The following is a 19,518-nucleotide window of genomic DNA, read 5'->3' as shown; positions in this document are numbered from 1 at the left end:
CAACAGAAAGCCAAATTCAAGATCCATTCATTTCGAGATGCCTGAACACACTGCGTTTCAAAGACTGGAGATCGTAGAGAGTAGGAAAAACAGACAAAGGAGAGTTCCAGAGGTGACATGTTTCATACATGAAGGACTGGGAGTAGCGGTTAACTCTTGCATGAGAGAGCTGGACAGAAAAATGATGAGAATTTTTTGCCAGACGGGTGCTACGTGCCCGCTGTAATGGTAGAGGGATGCAAGCAGGCGGTTCAGGGGAGCAGTGACCATTGAAGTAGAGATAGAAAAGAGATAAAGATGCAACAGTGTGGTGAAGAGACAGAGGTTGAAGGAAGCCAGTAAGAGGAGGAGAGATAATGAGACGAAAAGCCTTTGACTTCACCCTGTTGAAAGGACCTGTGTGTGGGTAGCCTTCCCACACATAAGCGAATAAAACCCATGTGTAGAGTTAACAATTGTACACGGGTAAAGAAGGTACGGAGTCGGCTTAGCATACCCAGTCTCTTGGAAGCAGATTTTACAAGAGAGGTAGTGTTCTTTTCAAGATAAATCCCGAGAGAATGAAACCCCAAGCATGTTTAATGATGATGCAGGATTGAGCTGGATAATGTTAAAAATCTGGGGGTAATCCTGTGGAAGATTTTGTCAGGGTGATGTAAGAAATGAGTTTCTGATGCATTAAAATCAACAAAGTTATTTTTAACCCAATCAGAGATGTGAGCCAAGACATACCTTTGGTGTGCCATAGCCTCATCCCTTGTTTGTTGAAACAACTGCTGAGATGGACGCTGCGGCAGGCGAATAGAAAGGTGAAGTGTGGAGTAATCAGCGTAAGAGTGGATAGGGTTATATGTACAGCGTAGAGGGTCACTGATAATAAAAAGAAGAATTTGTGATAGGACAGAGCCCTGAGGAACACCACTACCGATAGCTCTTGGGGAAGAAGAGTGGCCGTCTTCAACAGCAGCTATTGGACGACCGAAAGGAAGTTAGAGATGAAGGCACAAATAGAATGGTAGAAACCGTTAGAGGGGAGTTTGGAAATTAAAGATTTATGCCAGACTCGATCGAAAGCCTTTGAGATGTTAAGTGCAATGGCAAAACTTTCGCCAAAGTCCCGAGAGGAGGATGACCAGGAGTGTGAAAGGTAGGTGAGAAGATCATCAGTGAAGCGTCCCTGGCGGAACCCATACTGACGATCAGAAAGAACATGGCCGGAACAGCTCTAGTACTCAATTCCAGCTAACGCCAAACGATTATATTCAGTTAAGAGTTAGTCATAAGAGCCTAGGAGTGTTAATAGAGTTACCGTGATAGACACTGATTGGTTTGGTGAGTTGAATAAGCGGGAACAGCAGTGGAATTACCATACCTGCAGGTTGTGATAGAAGTGTATGTGCTCTTTAAACCCACAAGGAAAATTCCACTGGAGGATGAAACAACAACTTTTCTATTTTTTAGAGTGGATGATGATTAAACACTCTGGACTGTCTAGGTTATTAACGTCCGGTAATTATATAAGCTCTAATAATACAAGAGATTGTGCTGATCATTGTGTAAAGTAATAAAAGGTAGAAATCTAGAGAACCCTTCAAACACACTACCTTGCTAAGCATGACGCAAAATTATTAAACAAAATCTGATCACAATGAAAAAGAAGCTAGACTAAATTTAAACATGGCCACAACTGTTTATCGATAAAAGATCCAAGTCTGAAGAAAAATGGGTCTCTCTCTCCACCACACTGCCTGACTAAGCATTATGTAAAAATTATCAAACAAAATCTGATCAAAATGCAAAAGAAACTACACTCAATTTACACACTGTCAAAACTGATTACTGATAAAAATGATCTAAGTGCGATTTGAGGACGAGCAGGGAGTCGAGCCAGCTATCAAGGGCCGCCCTGACTGCAAACAAAAGCTCCAGGAAGAAAGAAAAAAAAGAAAAAAAAAAACTGCGATGATAAGACAGGAGGCAGGATGAACACCGCGATCACCCTTAACCTTTTCAATTCCATAACAATTATTTTTATTATTCCCCCCCCCCTCTCTCTCCCTCTCTCTCAGATAAAGGAGAATTTTGTACTGGAGGGATTCTGCTATAGCCTCATTAACGCCTTTCATTACAAGAAGTCTCTCCCAAGCTGAATATAACCGTCTAGTGGCAGCAAGATTATACCCAGAATAACATACTAACTGAACGGGTTGTTTCCTCTTGACAGGATATCGACAAACACCGAAACGCTTAAAATAAACAAGTAAAATAAAATACCGCATGTCTTCCAGTATTTGCGAAGATGGAATACGGTCCTGGAGGAGATGCTCAGAGAGGAGTGGAGTGGAGAGAGGAGGAGAGAAGAGAAAAGGAGAGGAGGGGAGGGAAGAGAAATGAGGCAAAGGGAGAAGCGAGAACATCCTGGCATTGTAGCGGCAGCAAAAAATGGGCGAGAAGGGAAGAGACGAAGACGTGAGATGAAAGTGGAGTGCTCGAAAGAGAGAATGGTGAACAGCACTGGCGGTGGAATACACGGGAGACATGTTCAGTGAAGGTGGAATACACGGGAGACATGTTCAGTGAAGGTGGAATACACGGGAGACATGTTCAGTGAAGGTGGAATACACGGGAGACATGTTCAGTGAAGGTGGAATACACGGGAGACATGTTCAGTGAAGGTGGAATACACGGGAGACATGTTCAGTGAAGGTGGAATACACGGGAGACATGTTCAGTGAAGGTAAATAAATAAGTAAAAGGTTCTATCAGGTGAATAATAAGGCATTAAGGAATGGAGAAAGATTAAAAGCGAGTTTCCGATGAGTGGACGAGAAAACAGTCCAGCTAATGAGGGTGAAGTGAATGCATCATAGAGTGATCGGTAAGCGAGTAAGTAATTAGTATGAGCAAACTATGAGTATGTGGAGCGGGAGGTAGAGAGGGTGGTGAGGAAAATGTGAGTGAGAGGTGAGGAAAAAGTGGGTAAGAAGTAAGCAGAATGCTGAAGAAGTTAATGAAGAGGTGAGTACGCCGCCAAGAGTGTGAGGAAAGTCAGTTGATTTTAGTGTGCGGTGACGGATTAAGAGTGAGTCTGAGTGTACTGGTGGACGAGGAAGGAGTGGGAAAGTGAGAGATCAGGAAAATGCACAACATAACTGTGTAGCACCACGGCACAGCAGGAGACTGAAACCTATAGGCTCACAGCATGTACAAATACCATAGTCTTAAACAGATTTCTGTAACTATATCGCATAACACTGAAGTCGTTGTCTGTAATGCTTTCTGTTAGAACCTCATCACCACCACCACCACCACCACCACCCCCACCACCATCATCATCATCATCAGCCTGGAGAAATGCCGCGTCTTACCCACTCCCATCTAAAGAGACCAAGGAAGAGATGTCTGAGTGAGTAAATGGTGAATGAGAAGTGAATAAATGGTGAGTGAGTGAGAAGTGAGTAAATGGTGAGTGAGTGAGAAGTGAGTAAATGGTGAGTGAGTGTGAGAAGTAAATGGTGAGTGAGTGAGAAGTGAGTAAATGGTGAGTGAGTGAGAAGTAAGTAAATGGTGAGTGAGTGAGAAGTGAGTAAATGGTGAGTGAGTGAGAAGTGAGTAAATGGTGAGTGAGTGAGAAGTGAGTAAATGGTGAGTGAGTGAGAAGTGAGTAAATGGTGAGTGAGTGAGGTGAGGTAGCCGTCATGAGCGAGTGGGGGGAATTAAGAGTGAGTTTGTGATGAGCGTGGAGTAAAATAGAGGGTGTGATGAGGAACAGGTGAGTGATTGCCAGGTGAGGGGCCATCAGCGGTGAGTCATGACTGTGCCAACGATGGAAGAGACGCAATTACCAGACCCCCAGTCGACCGTGTGTGTGTGTGTGTGTGTGTGTGTGTGTGTGTGTGTGTGTGTGTGTGTGTGTGTGTGTGTGTGTGTGTGTGTGTGTGTGTGTGTGTGTGTGTGTGTGTGTGTGTGTGTGTGTGTGTGTGAGAGAGAGAGAGAGAGAGAGGAACATCAGCAAATAGGTAAGAAACTAAGAAAGAGGAGAAAAATGTTAAGACTGAAAGGGAAAGAAGTGGGAGAAAAAATGAGCGCGTGGTAATGAGAATTCTTTAATGGAATAGGCGAGTTGGTGTGAAGGAAGGTGGAAGAAACGAGGAAGACGGCTGAAAGTGCAAGTAGTGGAGGAGGAGGAGGAGGACGAGGACGAGGAAGACGAGAAGGCGGCGGCAAGAAGTGGGTAGAAGGGAGGGAGGGAGAGGGATAGAGAGAGAGAGAGAGAGAGACTGGAAAAAGTCAACGAAAGGAGAAAGATGCGAAGTTAGGAAGAAGAAAGCTACGAGGCATGGAGTGTGTAAACAATGACGAGAATTTGCAGTGTTAAGGAGCGGAATAGGCCGGGAGGAGTAGGGAGGAGCTTGTAGGAGCAGAGAGGAGCTTGTAGGAGTAGAGAGGAGCGTGGAGAAGAGAAGGGCTTCGAGGAGAACACAGAAGCTCGCAGGAGTAGACAGAGCTTGCAGGGGTAGAGAGGAGCTTGAAGGAGTAGACATAAGCTTGCAGGAGCAGATATAATCTTGCATGAGTAGAGAGGAGTTTGGAGGAGTAGAGAGAAGCTTAAAGGAGTAAACAGAAGCTTGTGCGAGTAAATATAAACTTGCTGGGGTAGAGAGGAGTTGCAAGAGTAGAGAGGAGCTTGCAAGAGTAGAGAGGAGCTTGCAGGAGTACAGCAGACAGGAGCTTGCACGAGTAGACTGAAGCTTGCACGAATAAACAGGAGCTTGCACGAGTAGACAGGAGCTTGCACGAGTAGACAGAAGCTTGCAGTAGACAGGAGACTGCTGGAGTAGACAGGAGCTTGCAGGAGTAGACAGAATCTTACAGTATACAGAAGCTTGCAGGAGTAGACAGAATCTTACAGTATACGGAAGCTTGCAGCAGTAGTAAGGAGCTTGCAGGAGCAGACAGAAGCTTGCAGGAATAGAGAGGAGCTTGCAGTAGACAGAAGCTTACAGGAGTAGACAGAAGCTTGCAGGATTAGAGAGAGCTTGCAGGAACAGAGGAGCTTGCAGAAGTAGACAGAAGCTTGCAGGAGCAGAGAGGAGCTTGCAGTAGAGAGGAGCTTGAAAGAGTAGAGAGGAGCTTGCAGGAGTAGGGAGGAGCTTACAGGTGTAAAGAAGAGCTTGCAGGAGTAGAGAGGAGCTTGTAGTAGATAGAAACTTGCAGGATTAAGGAAGAGCTTGCAGTAGATAGGAACTTGTAGGATTAGGGTGGAGCTTGCAGTACATAGGAACTTGCAGGATTAGGAAGAAACTTGCAGGAGAAGAGAGGAGCTTGCAGAAGAAAGGGAAGGATGAGGTGTATCTATAGAAATTCAATGTGAAAGGGAGAGAAAGTAAAAAGTAAGAAAGAGAGAGATGAGGGAAGGAAGAAAACGGCTGAGAGCGATGAAGAGAAGAACAGCAAACAGAAACGCAAAAAAAGAATAGCAAACAGAAACGCAAAAAAAGAATCAGATATTTAGGTAAGAAGGAGGAAGGAGTGCACAAGAGCACAGAATAAACGTACACTATACGGTATGTAAGGAAGAACCAAGTATTAGTAAGAAGAAAATAACCAATGAAGGAAGGTAGTAAAGAAGGAGGGACGTAAGGATGAAAGGACGGAAGTAGGGATGGAAGGAAGAAGACGGATGGGAAGGAGGGAAAGATGAGGTGAAGAAGAGACGCCTCCCTGTCGTCCCCTTTCATCACGTAATTGAACGCACGTACATACATACGCTAACAAATAAGGACACACACACACACACACACACACACACACACACACACACACACACACACACACACACACACACACACACACACACACACACACACACACACACACACACACACACACACACACACACACACACACACACACACACACACGGGTCCAATGTATCATGTAGTTACTGTCATGTGGCTCACATTCCTCTGAGGTGTCACCCAGACCTCCACTCACCATCTCTCCCCACGCCAACCCGCCCTCCCACCCAAACTAACTCTTAGTCATCTGCACCCCCACCCAAACTCATACCCCTTCCCCTCTCCACCGTAACTCCACTCAACCATTTACGCCCTCTCCCTTCCCCATCCCTCCTCCATCCAATCCTATTCACCCTCGTCTCCCGTACAGCATCCCCTCCCCATCTCTCCCCCACTCAGATTTATACACCCTCCCCTTTCGTCCTCTCCCCTACCCAGTCCTGTACGCCCTCCCGACTCGTCCACCCCGCCCTATACCCACATCTCTCCATTTAGCCCTATACGCTGTCCTTTCCATCCCCCACCCAGCCCTATACTCTTCTCCCCTTCCTCCTCCACTCTTCCACCCAGACCTACTATAATCGACTTAATTCCACTCCTCTCAATCAGGTCTCCTATCCCCCCTCTCCTACTCCTCACCTTTCATGCCCTCCTCCCCGACTCCCTTCTTCCACCTAGTTTTCCTCGTAGCCTTCCTCCAGACTTAAGCGCCTTACTCCTCTAATGCTCTTTTCCACTCAACACCTTACACCCTATTCTCTTCCTACTCCTCCAAACAATCATATAGGCGCTTCCGTCTTTCACAAAACCCTCACTGCCCAATTCCCTTTTCCACCCAACCCCCAACACACTACTCATTTCCCCCCCTTGTCAACACCCTACTCTCGACCTCTACCTGTAGTGTCTACACTCTCAAATCTGTTCTTAAATATTTTCTCCACCCATCAATCTCAGCCCATCCACCTTTCAGTCATTCCATTCGGCTCATCAACATTCCAGCCACCACTTTCCCTGCACAGTGCTCACCAGCTCCCAACATGGCCAGCTTTCTTAATTCCATCTTGTGCTTGCCAACACATCACACATGCACGACATATCACTTCACTCACTGTAACACCCACCTTATTCTACTCTCCTACCTTACCGATATATATATATACACCTACCTCATGCCACTATTCTCACTTTCCATAATGTCAACATCACTAATAATACCCATTCTCCTCTTCCCGACTACTACCCTGTGAGGTATTTATCCAGGCAGGATGCATGTAATGTATAGGAAGAAGAGTATGTGCAGGTTTAAGAGTAAGCTCAGGAAGATGCGTGCTTGGTCAAAGTAAATGTATCAGTAACTCCACATGAGACTCCCCACAATCAAGGGGTCCCATTCTCCTACTTCCAACCATTATCCCACCCTTCCACTGGTTCGTTTTGATATCTACCCAATTTTATGCACCCCCATTTTACCCACACCTTTCTCTTCTTCTTTGAACACCCAGCACCTCATCACTCTTACAGGTTATCACTACACTTTCAACACCCATTTTTGAGCTACTTCTAACTCTTATCATTTGATCCTAACCAAACAACTAAATTTGCCACTTTGGATCTGTCAGCCACAAAACAACCTCCCCACTATACACGTACGCTACACGAACGACGTAAGAAAATACAAAAGTACCCCATCACAGGTTCAGTATCCATCCATCCATCCATCCATCTATCCAACCCTGTGCTGCCCTCGTCAAGAACGTAAAGGATTCGAGCTGGGTTACTCAGTCCCAACATTTAAGACGAGAGGACTAGTCACTGTTCCATGAGCAGCCAGCACCCCAGCCCTTAAACAAGACAAATTACCCAAAAGTCAATCATCACAGAAATCAATACAGTTTGTCTGTACAACATCTAAATTCGCCATCCATATCCTCACCACTCGCATTAAAAAATTCACACCACACAATACTCACATACTCGTACTCATTACTCTCACCAGCATGTCCACATAATACAACTGCATCTTCGTCACGACCACTGTCCACCGTTTCTCAACATACCCACACCATCTTCACCACTAGCACCTCTATCGCTGAACTTCATCACCCATAACACTGCCATCACAACATCCTAACCTTCATCACGCATTTCTCATCCATATTCTCACAACTGCCTTTATTAGTATAACCACCAGGACAACAACCATCAAACTCACATTGCTCTTCTATAACCGACTGTCAACTACATCCACACCATTCACCATCACATCCACACTACTCGTCACCCATTCTCTCCAGTACATCCACATCACCCATTCTCTTCAAAACATCCATATAACTCATTCTCCCCATTACATCCACATCAACCCCTCTCCCCACTGCATCCGCACCACCCACATCCTCCCCACACCACTCTTTTGGCGCAGTAAATATGAAGAGGCAGGGAAGGCGACGGGGTGTGACAGGGTGTGGCAGGGTGAGAGGGTGGAGGGAGCAAAGATCAGCGTCAATTTTTATATTATGCTTCCTCTCTCTCTCTCTCTCTCTCAGCCGAAAGATCGACTCTCCTTCTACCTTGGGTTCTTTCTCTTCTGCAATAAAAAGGAAAAAAAAAGTCTGCCTCACCATCTTCAACTTCACTAACTCTTGTACGATGCCGCGTCATGATTTTATTCTTGCTAACAGGAGGTGATTTTTTAAAGGAAGACCTCTTGTACTGATGGAGTTAAGCTGTCTCCATCAACTTACACAGAACGACGAAGCCTTCATTTTTTTCCCACCCATCAGACGATTACATTCACCTGAGAATAGTTTCTAGTACCGATGATGCTGGTTTGTTGCTTCTATGAAAACCACCTCACGTATCAGCTCCAACACTCCAACATGGCAGCCCACCCTTCATGCTGCCATGCAACTGCCAATCCTCCGGTCACTACACTCTCAAATTCAATCAGAGTATCACTCAAGCCTTCCTCCCACCTTCATATCTACACACCAACATGTCACACGAAATTTCTTGTAAAAAACATTCAACCAACTTATAACTTGTCATCGCAACTTTCCATCTCACCCAACATAACCTGCCTGTCCAACCTTCCACCTCACCCTACAACCAGCCTGTCCAACCTTCCACCTCACCCTACAGCCAGCCTGTCCAACCTTCCACCTCACCCTACAGCCAGCCTGTCCAACCTTCCACCTCACCCTACAACCAGCCTGTCCAACCTTCCACCTCACCCTACAACCTGCCTGTCCAACCTTCCACCTCACCGTACAACCTGCCTGTCCAACCTTCCACCTCACCGTACAACCTGCCTCTCCAACCTTCCACCTTACCCTACAACCTGCCTATCCAACCTTCCACCTCACCCTACAACCTGCCTTTCCAACGTTTCACCTCTCCCTACAACTTGCCTCTCCAATCTTCCACTTCTCCCTACAACCTGCCTGTCCAACCTTCCACCTTATCCTAAAACCTGCCTCTCCAACCGTCCACCACATCCTACAACTTGTCTCTCCAACCTTCCACCTCACCCTACTGCCTACCTCTCCAGCCTTCCACTTTACCTAATACAGTCTGCCTCTCCAACCATCCATCTCACCCTACAACCACTCTCTCCACCCTCTCACCTTATTCTAAAGCCTGCCCACCATTCCACTCATCTCGTCTCTCAGCCAACTATTCAGTCCGCTACTACAAACTTCCACCTGGCCATCCCCCCCCCCCTCCAAGCCATCTAGCTGCCATTCCAACTGTCACCCGATCCTGCCTGTCTGCCAGCCAACTCATCCGCCGCGCCCTCCATCACGGCTTGTTGATAGTGCTGATGGCCGCGGCGAGGTGGAGGCAGGGGAAAAAGGAGAAAAAAAAAAGAAACGAGCAGATATATATATATATATATATATATATATATATATATATATATATATATATATATATATATACACACACACACACACACAGAATGTCTGTGACAGCCACAGGATCGATGAGAGGGAGAGGAAGCAGAAGAGAGAGGGAAAAGGGTAAACAGAGAGGAAGATTTGGAAAATAATACATGTGGAGAAGAGTAGGGGCGGAGAGGTGGGGAAGAGGAGGATAAATGTATGGCAGCGTGAAAAGGTGAAATAGTAGGGGAGGGGAGGGGGGGGCCGGATGGAGAGAGGGAGAAGTGATAGGAAGTGTAGATGTACAAATAACATGAGTAACAAGTACAAAAGCTAGGCAGTTGATGGAGAACGTCTCTCAACCCCTTCACTACGAGGTCTTTTTAGGATGAATAATATCGTTAGCATTAGTAGACTTAGATCGTTAGTGGCAGCAGGAACATCAAAACGAGTCATCGTACTGAATGGGAAAATATGAAGTTTGTATTCGTGTTCAAAAAGTCTACTCTGAGGCAAGGAACCACACAGGCCTACGCAGAACAATGGCTAAGAGTAACGCGCACACACACACACACACACACACACGGACGTAGGAGATCTATCTATCTATCTATTGCCAGACGCCTCAATCCCGTTTGGGGTGGCCACAAACAAATCGCCTCCAAGTCGCCCTGTCCCCCGCCATTTCACTACCCTGCTCCCAACTCACACCCCCCTCTCTCATATACCTCTCCACCCCATCCCTCCATCTCATCCTCGGTCTCCCCCTCCCTCTTCCACCCTCCACCTCACTCACATACACTCTCTTCGTCAGTCTTTCACCCTCCATCCTCTCCACATGGCCAAACCACCTCAGTGTGTTCCTCACAACGCTTCCTATCACATCCACATCAACACCACAACGCTCCTTTATATCCTCATTCGTCAGCCTGTCTCACCACGTGACTCCACAAGCTCCTCTTAAATAACTCATTTCCACTGCTCTCACTCTTGACTTGTGTCCTTCCAACAACGTCCAAGCTTCACTTCCGTACGTTAGAGTTGGTATCACAATACTGTCATGTAGTAACTTTTTTACTTCCATGCTCACTTCCCTGTTTCTTATCACTGCTTTCAAGGAACCAGCAACCTTTCTTCCCTGCTGTACCCTTTCAAGCACTTCACCCTCCAAACCTCCATCCTTACTCATCACACTACCCAAATACTTAAACGTACTCACATTTTCCAATTCCTCACCATCCAACCTCGCTATACATTCACTGACTTCACCTCTCTCAAAGACCATCACTTTACTCTTCCCTACATTCACCTTTAGGTTCCGTTTCTTACACACTCTCTCAAACTCATCCACCAAGCCTTGCAGCTCCCCTTCATCTTCACTCAACAACACAGTATCATCTGCAAACAACAGTACAGGGAGTTTCCAAACACTATCCTCTCTCTCACCAGGGCCACTCCAACATCCACTACCCTACCTTGTACCTCTTTTATTACCCCATCCATGTACAGATTGAACAACCATGGAGACATGACACATCCCTGTTTCAAACCAACTTTCAAAGAGAAAAATTCACTTAGTTCACCATCCACACGCACTGCAGCCTTAGCACCATCATACATACTCTTCACAGCATTCAACAACTTCCCATCTACTCCATATATTCTTAACACTTTCCACAATCCTTGTCTATCCACCCTGTCATATGCTTTCTCCAAATCCATGAAAGCCGCATACAACTTCTTTCCCTTCTCTAGAAACTTTTCCACTAAAGATCTAAGAATGAATATCTGATCTACACAACCTCTTCCCTTCCTAAAGCCTCCTGTTCTTCTCCAACTAATTTCTCTGTTCTTTCTCTAACTCTGTCTATAAGTATCCTACCATACACTTTTCCTATTATACTAAGAAGACAAATGCCCCTATGATTACCACACACTTCTTTTTCCCCTTTTCCTTTGTACAAGGGAATAATTATACCTGACTTCCAATCCTCCGGGACTCTACCTTCCTCCCAGGCCAATCTGCACATCTTCCACATCCATTCTACTACTATCTCTCCCCCATGCTTCAGCATCTCACCACACACTCCATCAATTCCTGGGGCTTTCCCCGATTTAACTTTCTTCATTGCTTCCACAACCTCTATCCTACTGATTTCTACCTGTCTTCTCACCTCCCTCCTTCTCCCAGCCATTCCCCAGCCACTTATACTCGCATTACTTCCATCCTCTACGTTCAACAATTCCTTAAAGTGTTCTATCAATCTGCTCACTTTTTCTCCCTTCTCCACTAGTAATCTACCATGTTTATCTTTCTCTCCCCTGATAGCTTCACTTCCACCCTGTATTACTCTTTTCACTTCTCTCAAGAAATTTTTCTTACAGTCCCTCCACTTTACACTCAAATTCCTTCCAAATTCCTGATCCACTCTCTTCTTACTCTCTCTTACTAATCTTTTCACCTCTCTCTTCCTTTCCACATATAACTCTCTCTTCTGCCTCTCAACTTCTTCCACGCCCCTATTTCTCATCCATTCATTGTATGCTTTCTTCTTTTGTGCCACAGCCTGTTTCACCTCTTCAGTCCACCACGCTGTTTCTTGCACCCCCCTCCGTCTTCTCTTCCTTCCACACACCACATCACATGCTGCACATATTTCTTCTGTAAATATCTTACACACACCTTCCACGTCTCCCATCTGCTCCAATTCATATTTGCCCAATCGTTCCTCCACTTCTCTCTTATACTCTGCCTTTTTCTCATCCTCTTGTAACCTTTCCACTCTCCTTGCAACTACTCCTTCCTCTCGTCTTTCCCTTCTTCTATTCCTCCATCTTACTTGCATCCTAATTCTGGCCACCACCAAGTAGTGGTCAGAAAGGCCACTCCCCCAACCTCTATAAACTCTTGCATCCAATATACATCTTCGCATCCTTTCATCCACACACACATAATCAATCATTGCCTTCCTTTCATTCAGTTCACCACCCACCCTTCTCATCACTCGCCATGTATACCTGTGGATCATTTTATGCCTGAAGAGGTATTGGCTATTACCAACCCCCTCCCAGCACAGATGTCCACTAACGCACTCCCATTCTCATCTATCTCAGCAGGCACACCCCACTCACCAACTATTCCATCCACCTTCACATTACCAACTTTACCATTCATATCACCGATCAAAAACACTCTCTCATTCCTTCCAAACTTTTCCATGCACACTTCCACATTTGTCCAGAACTCTTCTCTCACTCTTCTAGCACGATCTTGCGTTGGCGCATACACACACACAATCGCCCACATTTGTATTCCAACTTTCAACTTTACCCACACAATCCTTGACCCAACTGATCCATACTGTCTTATGCTCTTCTTCCATCTTTTACTCACAACTATACACACTCCTTCCTTTGCCCTCTCATTCTCATCTACTCCTGCACATATACCCCATCCATACTCCCATTCTCTCACACTTTCTCCTCTCCATTTTGTTTCAGTTATTCCACATACATCCACTTTCGCATCCTCAAGCACCTGGACAATCTCTCTCTCTTTCACCTCATCATTCGCTCCTCTTACATTCCATGTACACATTACCAAGTCCTTTGTCCGGTCCTGGGTCGTCAACGTTTGGTCAGTCCTTGTCCGAGGCTTCTTGTTTGTTTTTTTAGTTAGTTGTTTTCCGGGGAGGGGCACTAACCCTCCGCCAACCCTTTTAGTCGCCTTTTACGACAAGCAGGGATACTGGGGGAGTATTCTTGAAAACCCCCCTACCCCCAGGGGTAGGGGTTTTTCAAGAAAAACCGTACGGAAGGAGATGAGGAAACTAAACAGAAATGATACAAAACTGACAGCAAAGGCAAAAAATCATAGATGGTGATTAGGGGAGAAATAACCGTAACAAATTACTGAACAAATAAACAAGGAAAAAGTAAGGCTGTAATGGATGTAGGCAGATGGGACAATGACGGCCCAGGAGAAAAATGAAAGTGAAGCAAAACTCCATCACAGCATGTAGGACAGTTACAAAGGCAAAGCCGGGGAGAACTGGCTGTGGAGAAGGTATGCGTAAAAACGTTCAGGTGGTGAGGGATGTGGTGACAGGGGATGACGTGTGTGGTGAGTGATGGAGGCCCAGCAAAGTGACACAAGAACCAGGACGAAAACTTACAAGATGGCCAGGCAGATCTGCAACAACACTTACCGGGTAGTAGTATCTCTGGTGGAAACACAGTCCTGGAAAGAAAAGAAATGATTAGTGAAAATAACAACTACGGTATCATATACAGGGTATGCTATAATGTTAGTATTTGTAATCCCACGGACATACCCACAAATGCATTAACGTTAATGCAATAATTAAATTCATCACCAACGTACCCTACCAGAATAAATCCCTTAACTAGAGCAGCTATCATCCAGGCTAAATAAAACCATCTGGTGCTAGACGGACGGAAAAAAATATGACTCCATCGTTCTGGAATGATTAAATCCACCACTCCAATACCACTGAAACAACCGCAGTATCACAAGAGAATACTGTTACAGACTTTACATCAGCATCACACACACACACACACACAAAACTCGTCACGACACACAGCAACACAACGCAACACATCAGCATCAGATCATCACAATCCTGACCGAACAACACAAACACCCAGAAAGGAGGGTGGAGGAGAAAGAATGAGGTATTTCTGCCGTGCCTCTGTCCTCGCCCCTCACTCACACACACCCTTCACGCCGCCCCTGTCCACACCGACATTACGGTAGCGTTATTTTTTTTTTTTTTTTTTTTGGGGGGGTGGAACGAGACGGCCGCCGGAGAGACGAGTGACACGTCCCACCCACGCTGTGTGAGCAAAGGAACTAATACATCATCACAGTTTCCACACTACGCATCAATGACAAGAAAATCAACTATTAACAAATCAACAATAGTTTAGCCCGCCGTGCTTTTCATTACCACACATTACATAATACTGTCAATGGTTAAACTCATTCTGCACTATGACGTGAGTTTTATTTTAGTCATGCAACGGCCAAACGATTTTACTTTGTTTAGCAGTCCTCTGGCAGGGAAGGGGTTAACAACCCCAAGCAATGTCCGTCCTTGCCTGACTGACTGCCTGAATGAATGAACGAAAATCACAAAACTTTGGCTGACTCACTCTGACAGCCATCTTGGCGCTGGTTCAAAATCCAAACAACACCAAGAATAACATCATCATCACCATCACCATCTAATCCAGTGTTGCTCCATGAGAAGCGCAGGAGCCCGGGGCTAGGCAAGTTGGTCCTGACATTTAAGATGAGAGTGATCAGCCTCACTCATCCCTGAGGGCATTACGTGAGCAATAAACCCCAACCACCCCTTGGTTATAAACCTGCACCGGCTCAATCCGACTGGAGCGCCTTAATTACCCACTAAACCCCCAGACACCATAATTTGGTGTTATGGTTACCACCCAGCGTAGTAAATGGTTTCCTTGTGTACAGCAAACCATTTGGCTTGTCACTCAGTGTAGAGTCAGCCGTAGACAGAAGGAAGAGGAAAGAATGAAGGAAAGAAAGACAGAAGAGGAAAGAACGAAGGGAGGAAAGGGCAGGCACCAGAGCAGCACTACATCGAGTGAGTGGATGGTGAGCGCATTACAGAAAAATAATTTAGTTACACGCAGGAAAAGGAGAACAGCGCTTTTATTCTAATGTGACAGATTCCTATCCCCTTTTAGCTCAGCTGAAGGCCGTGTAGTCAGCCTAGAGGTCTGATTCGACATGTAACCAACACTCATTTCATACTCAGGACTACGACTCATCGAATTTTAAGTAATTACGGTACCACTTAAGAATGCAAGCTGAGTAGCTCAATTCCGACAGCTACGAGTAAAAACAAACTGATTAGTGTAAATATTTCATTAATCAGGTTTAATCCATTCACTGGCTTTCACATCAATTTAGTATCTTATTTTCAGTATGTTACATATGCTTCGCTGCTGCACCACACCTGTATGCTATAAACACATCAGCTGCACAACAGATGAAACCACTACACTCATTACATATGATGTATTTTTTCCCACCAAAATTTAGACGATGCAAGGATGCCATCGCACAGAGCTATTAGAAAAATATAAAACTGAAAGAAAGACAAAGAGCTCTATAATACGTCTCGAGGTGCATCACGACCACACTTTAAAGCACAGAGGGAGTGTCATTATGGAGCAACAAATACACCCACCGGCAAGACGGTAACGCAGCATATTCCACGCACTGCAGAGTTCTAGAGTTTCCAGCGGCACCAGCGGCTTTGACATCACAATAATGATTCATGAGGATTAATTCTACGAGGAACAGACAGATAGACAGAGACAGACAGAGAGAGACACACACACACACACACAACAGGAACAAAAACAGTAAGCTCCTCGACCTGGGTTCAAGGGCCATAATTAGGGCGAGGATGGATGATGGGATATCCAGTGTGTGTGTGTGTGTGTGTGTGTGTGTGAGTGTATAGGCCCTGAGAGCAGCTATATATGGTAGAAGATCAAATATTCTGCTCGCATTTTACCTGCGTGGATGTGGCGGGGGGAGGCCTAAGGGTGAGAGGGAGCAGAAAGGATAGTGGAAAGAGGAACGTGGGCGGTAAAGAGAGGGACAGGATGAAAGAGAAATGAAGGTGAAAGGGGAGAGATGAAAGAAAAAGTGAAGAGGGATGGGATGAAGGGAGAGAAGAGGGAAAAATGAAGTGGAAACGAAGAAAACGGTGAAGCTATATGGAGAGAAGGAGTGAAGGAATAAAAGAAACGGGATGAAAGAAATGGAAAAGAGAGAGAGAGAGAGGACAGGGATGTAAGAGAAATTGAGAAAAGGGATAAGTTTAAAGGAAAAGAAAAGCGGGAAAGGATAAAAGGGAACGGAGAAGAGTAAGGAGGTGAGAGAGAAATGGAAAAAAGTAAGGGATGAAAAGCAAATGAAGAAAACGGGGATGGAATAAAAGAAAAATTAAGGAAAACGGGAAGAACTGAAAGGGAACTGGAAGGAAAGGATAAAGAAAAATAGACATGGGAAATGGGAAGCTAAAATAAAAAAGAGGGAGAGGAGAAAGAGGTGTGAAGAGGGGAAAAAAAAAGGCAAGAGAAACGCGTGTGACGAGAAGGAACAGGGACACACACAAAAGATAGACGGGGAAACAGGACAGAGGGAAAAGAAGGATGAAGAAGGAGATTTTATAGGAGCCAATATGATGAAGAGAGGGAAATGAAAGGTGAACAAAGATGGATGAGGGAGGATATAAGAGGCAGTAAGATGAAGGAAAGAGGGAGAAGGAAGGAAGGTGCACGGTGGAGAAAAGAAGAGAAGGGGGAGATAAACGGTAGTAAGATGCGTGGAGAAGACAGAGGTGATAGAGGATGGAAAATAGGAGGCAGGATGGAAGAGAGACGACGAAGGAGGTAGGAAGGAAAAGAGAAATGGGAGAGGATGAGAAAGGAGGTAGGACAGAGATAAGATGAAATGGAAAGCTCAAGGAGAGAAGAATAGGAGGCAGGTTGGAGGAGAGAGGAGGAGGGGCACGGCAGGATGGAGGAGAGCGGAAAGGAAAGGTGGTAGGATGGAGGAGACATGCGGAGACAGGATGGAGGAGGGAGTAAGTGAAGGATGGAGACGATAGGATTAAAGGGAAATTTGACGGAGACAGGGAGACAAAGAAGGAAATAATGGATGACAAAGGAAGAGATATGAGGTAGCATGAAGGAAAGAAAAACAAAAGGAAGGTATGACAGAAGAGAGAGGAAGCTATAGAAGAGATGTGCAGTGGAAGAGTGTAAGAAAGTGGAGAAGGAAGGAAAGGTGAAAGGTGCATGGAGGAGGAGAAAGGAAGAGGGTGAAAGTGGAACAAAGATGGCGAGCGGGCATGCAAGGAAACGCGAAAGAACAAACATATGGAAACAGATTAAAAGAATTGTGATACTTGAACAGTCGAACGAGAAAGGAAAGCCAGTCAAGTCGAAGGGGAAAAAAAAGGGAAAATCGGTGAGTGAAAAAAAAAAATAGAAAACAACTGAAAACGAGAGAGAAAAATATCAGTGGCCGAGGAAATTAACAAAACGAGAAAAGAAAAATGGAAAACGTAAAAAGGTATACCGGTACGACCTAGGGATGAGAGAGAGAGAGAGAGAGAGAGAGAATGGGGGGGGTGCAGGCATAGGTGAAGGAGGGAGAGGGAGTGGTAGGGAGCACGGAAAGAGAGAGGAAGGAGGGGTGGGGGGGAGGGAGTAAGAGTCATAACGGGTGCCAAATACGGAATCCAGAGATTAACCGACGAACACAACCCCTCCCTCTCACTCCCTACCCTCTTCCCTCTCTCACAGCCCCTACCGTCTCCCCTCCCTCTCACCCTCTACCGTCTCCTATCCCTCTCACCCTCTACCGTCTCCCCTCCCTTTCACCCTCTACCGTCTCCCCTCCCTTTCACCCTCTACCGTCTCCCCTCCCTTTCACCCTCTACCGTCTCCCCTCCCTCTCACCCTCTACCGTCTCCCCTCCCTTTCACCCTCTACCGTCTCCCCTCCCTTTCACCCTCTACCGTCTCCCCTCCCTCTCACCCTCTACCGTCTCCCCTCCCTTTCACCCTCTACCGTCTCCCCTCCCTTTCACCCTCTACCGTCTCCCCTCCCTCTCACCCTCTACCGTCTCCCCTCCTTCTCACCCTCTACCGTCTCCTATCCCTCTCACCCTCTACCGTCTCCCCTCCCTTTCACCCTCTACCGTCTCCCCTCCCTTTCACCCTCTACCGTCTCCCCTCCCTTTCACCCTCTACCGTCTCCCCTCCCTCTCACCCTCTACCGTCTCCCCTCCCTCTCACCCTCTACCCAAGTCTACAGTCTCTCCTCCCTCTCACCCCAGCCACCTCCTTTCCCTACAGTCCCTCCCCCCTCCTTCTCGTCCCCACCGTCCCCCTCCCTCTCATCCCCTACTGTCCCCTCTCCCTCACCCCAACCATCTTCTCCCTTCCTCCTTCCATCCCTCCCTCCATGCCTACTTCCTTTTGCCTGCTGCCTCCCTCTCCCCCTCCCCCCATGCCTGTCTTCTTCGACCGTCTTCCCTACTTCCCTCCCTCCATCTGCTTCTCTCTCCAGCTCTCCCTCTTTTACCACTAACTTTTCACTCGTTTGCATACTGTTATTAGTTCAGTCTTGTGATTAACTTGGTTCATTAAGTGGTAACTTTTAGCAGACGACAAGAAAAACAATCATGTACTCTGTCCACATTAATTATAAAGCTAATGATACCGATGATCATAACTATGCTAATGAATATTTTTCATACCACATATGTTATTAACATTTAGTTTACTTCCCCACCAGACTCCACACTATCAGTTAGAAAGTGTCCCGACGCACAAGCAGCTGTCGCACACTTTCGCTGCATCCCATGAATACCTAAAGCTGATTCACCTCAGCACAGGAATGGTGATCTTCATGTCAATTCACACAGCGATTTTTATTGCCAAGTATCAATAAGACTTTTTATCTGCATAATCTGAGAACTGGAAAGTATTTATAAGCTGTCTTTGATTTTATGCAAGTATTACATGACGATGAATATTATTTAAAAAGTGGGTAAGAAGGATGTGACTGTACGGTAAAGTGCTGGTCCTAAACCTCGCTGCCCATGGCTCATTCCAGACACTGGAAGATGGGACTGTAAATTACTTTCAACCCGCTGTCATATGTATGTTATGGATCAAACCACACCACACTCGGGACACTTACACCCGGGCCCGTGTCAGTAGCTCTACTGTCGTGACATCACACAAAAG

The 19,518-nt window shown here is 45.9% G+C and overlaps 1 protein-coding gene across 1 annotated transcript in view; it reads right to left on the bottom strand.

The window, feature by feature from the left end:
• The window catches only part of LOC145413828 (extracellular matrix organizing protein FRAS1-like), a 596,816-nt gene extending 581,941 nt beyond the window's left edge, over positions 1–14,875 (bottom strand). Inside the window, exon 1 of the mRNA XM_080283490.1 lies at positions 14,864–14,875. Within this exon, the coding sequence (XP_080139616.1) occupies positions 14,864–14,875 (12 nt within the window). The remainder of the gene's footprint in view (positions 1–14,863) is intronic.
• Positions 14,876–19,518: the final 4,643 nt, after the last annotated feature.

The sequence above is a fragment of the Coenobita brevimanus genome, chromosome 97, assembly GCF_032717465.1.
Source record: "Coenobita brevimanus isolate Jiangsu-jjx chromosome 97, ASM3271746v2, whole genome shotgun sequence".
Classification (NCBI taxonomy): Eukaryota; Metazoa; Arthropoda; class Malacostraca; order Decapoda; family Coenobitidae; genus Coenobita; species Coenobita brevimanus.
This window is presented reverse-complemented; position numbering and strand designations above follow the sequence as displayed.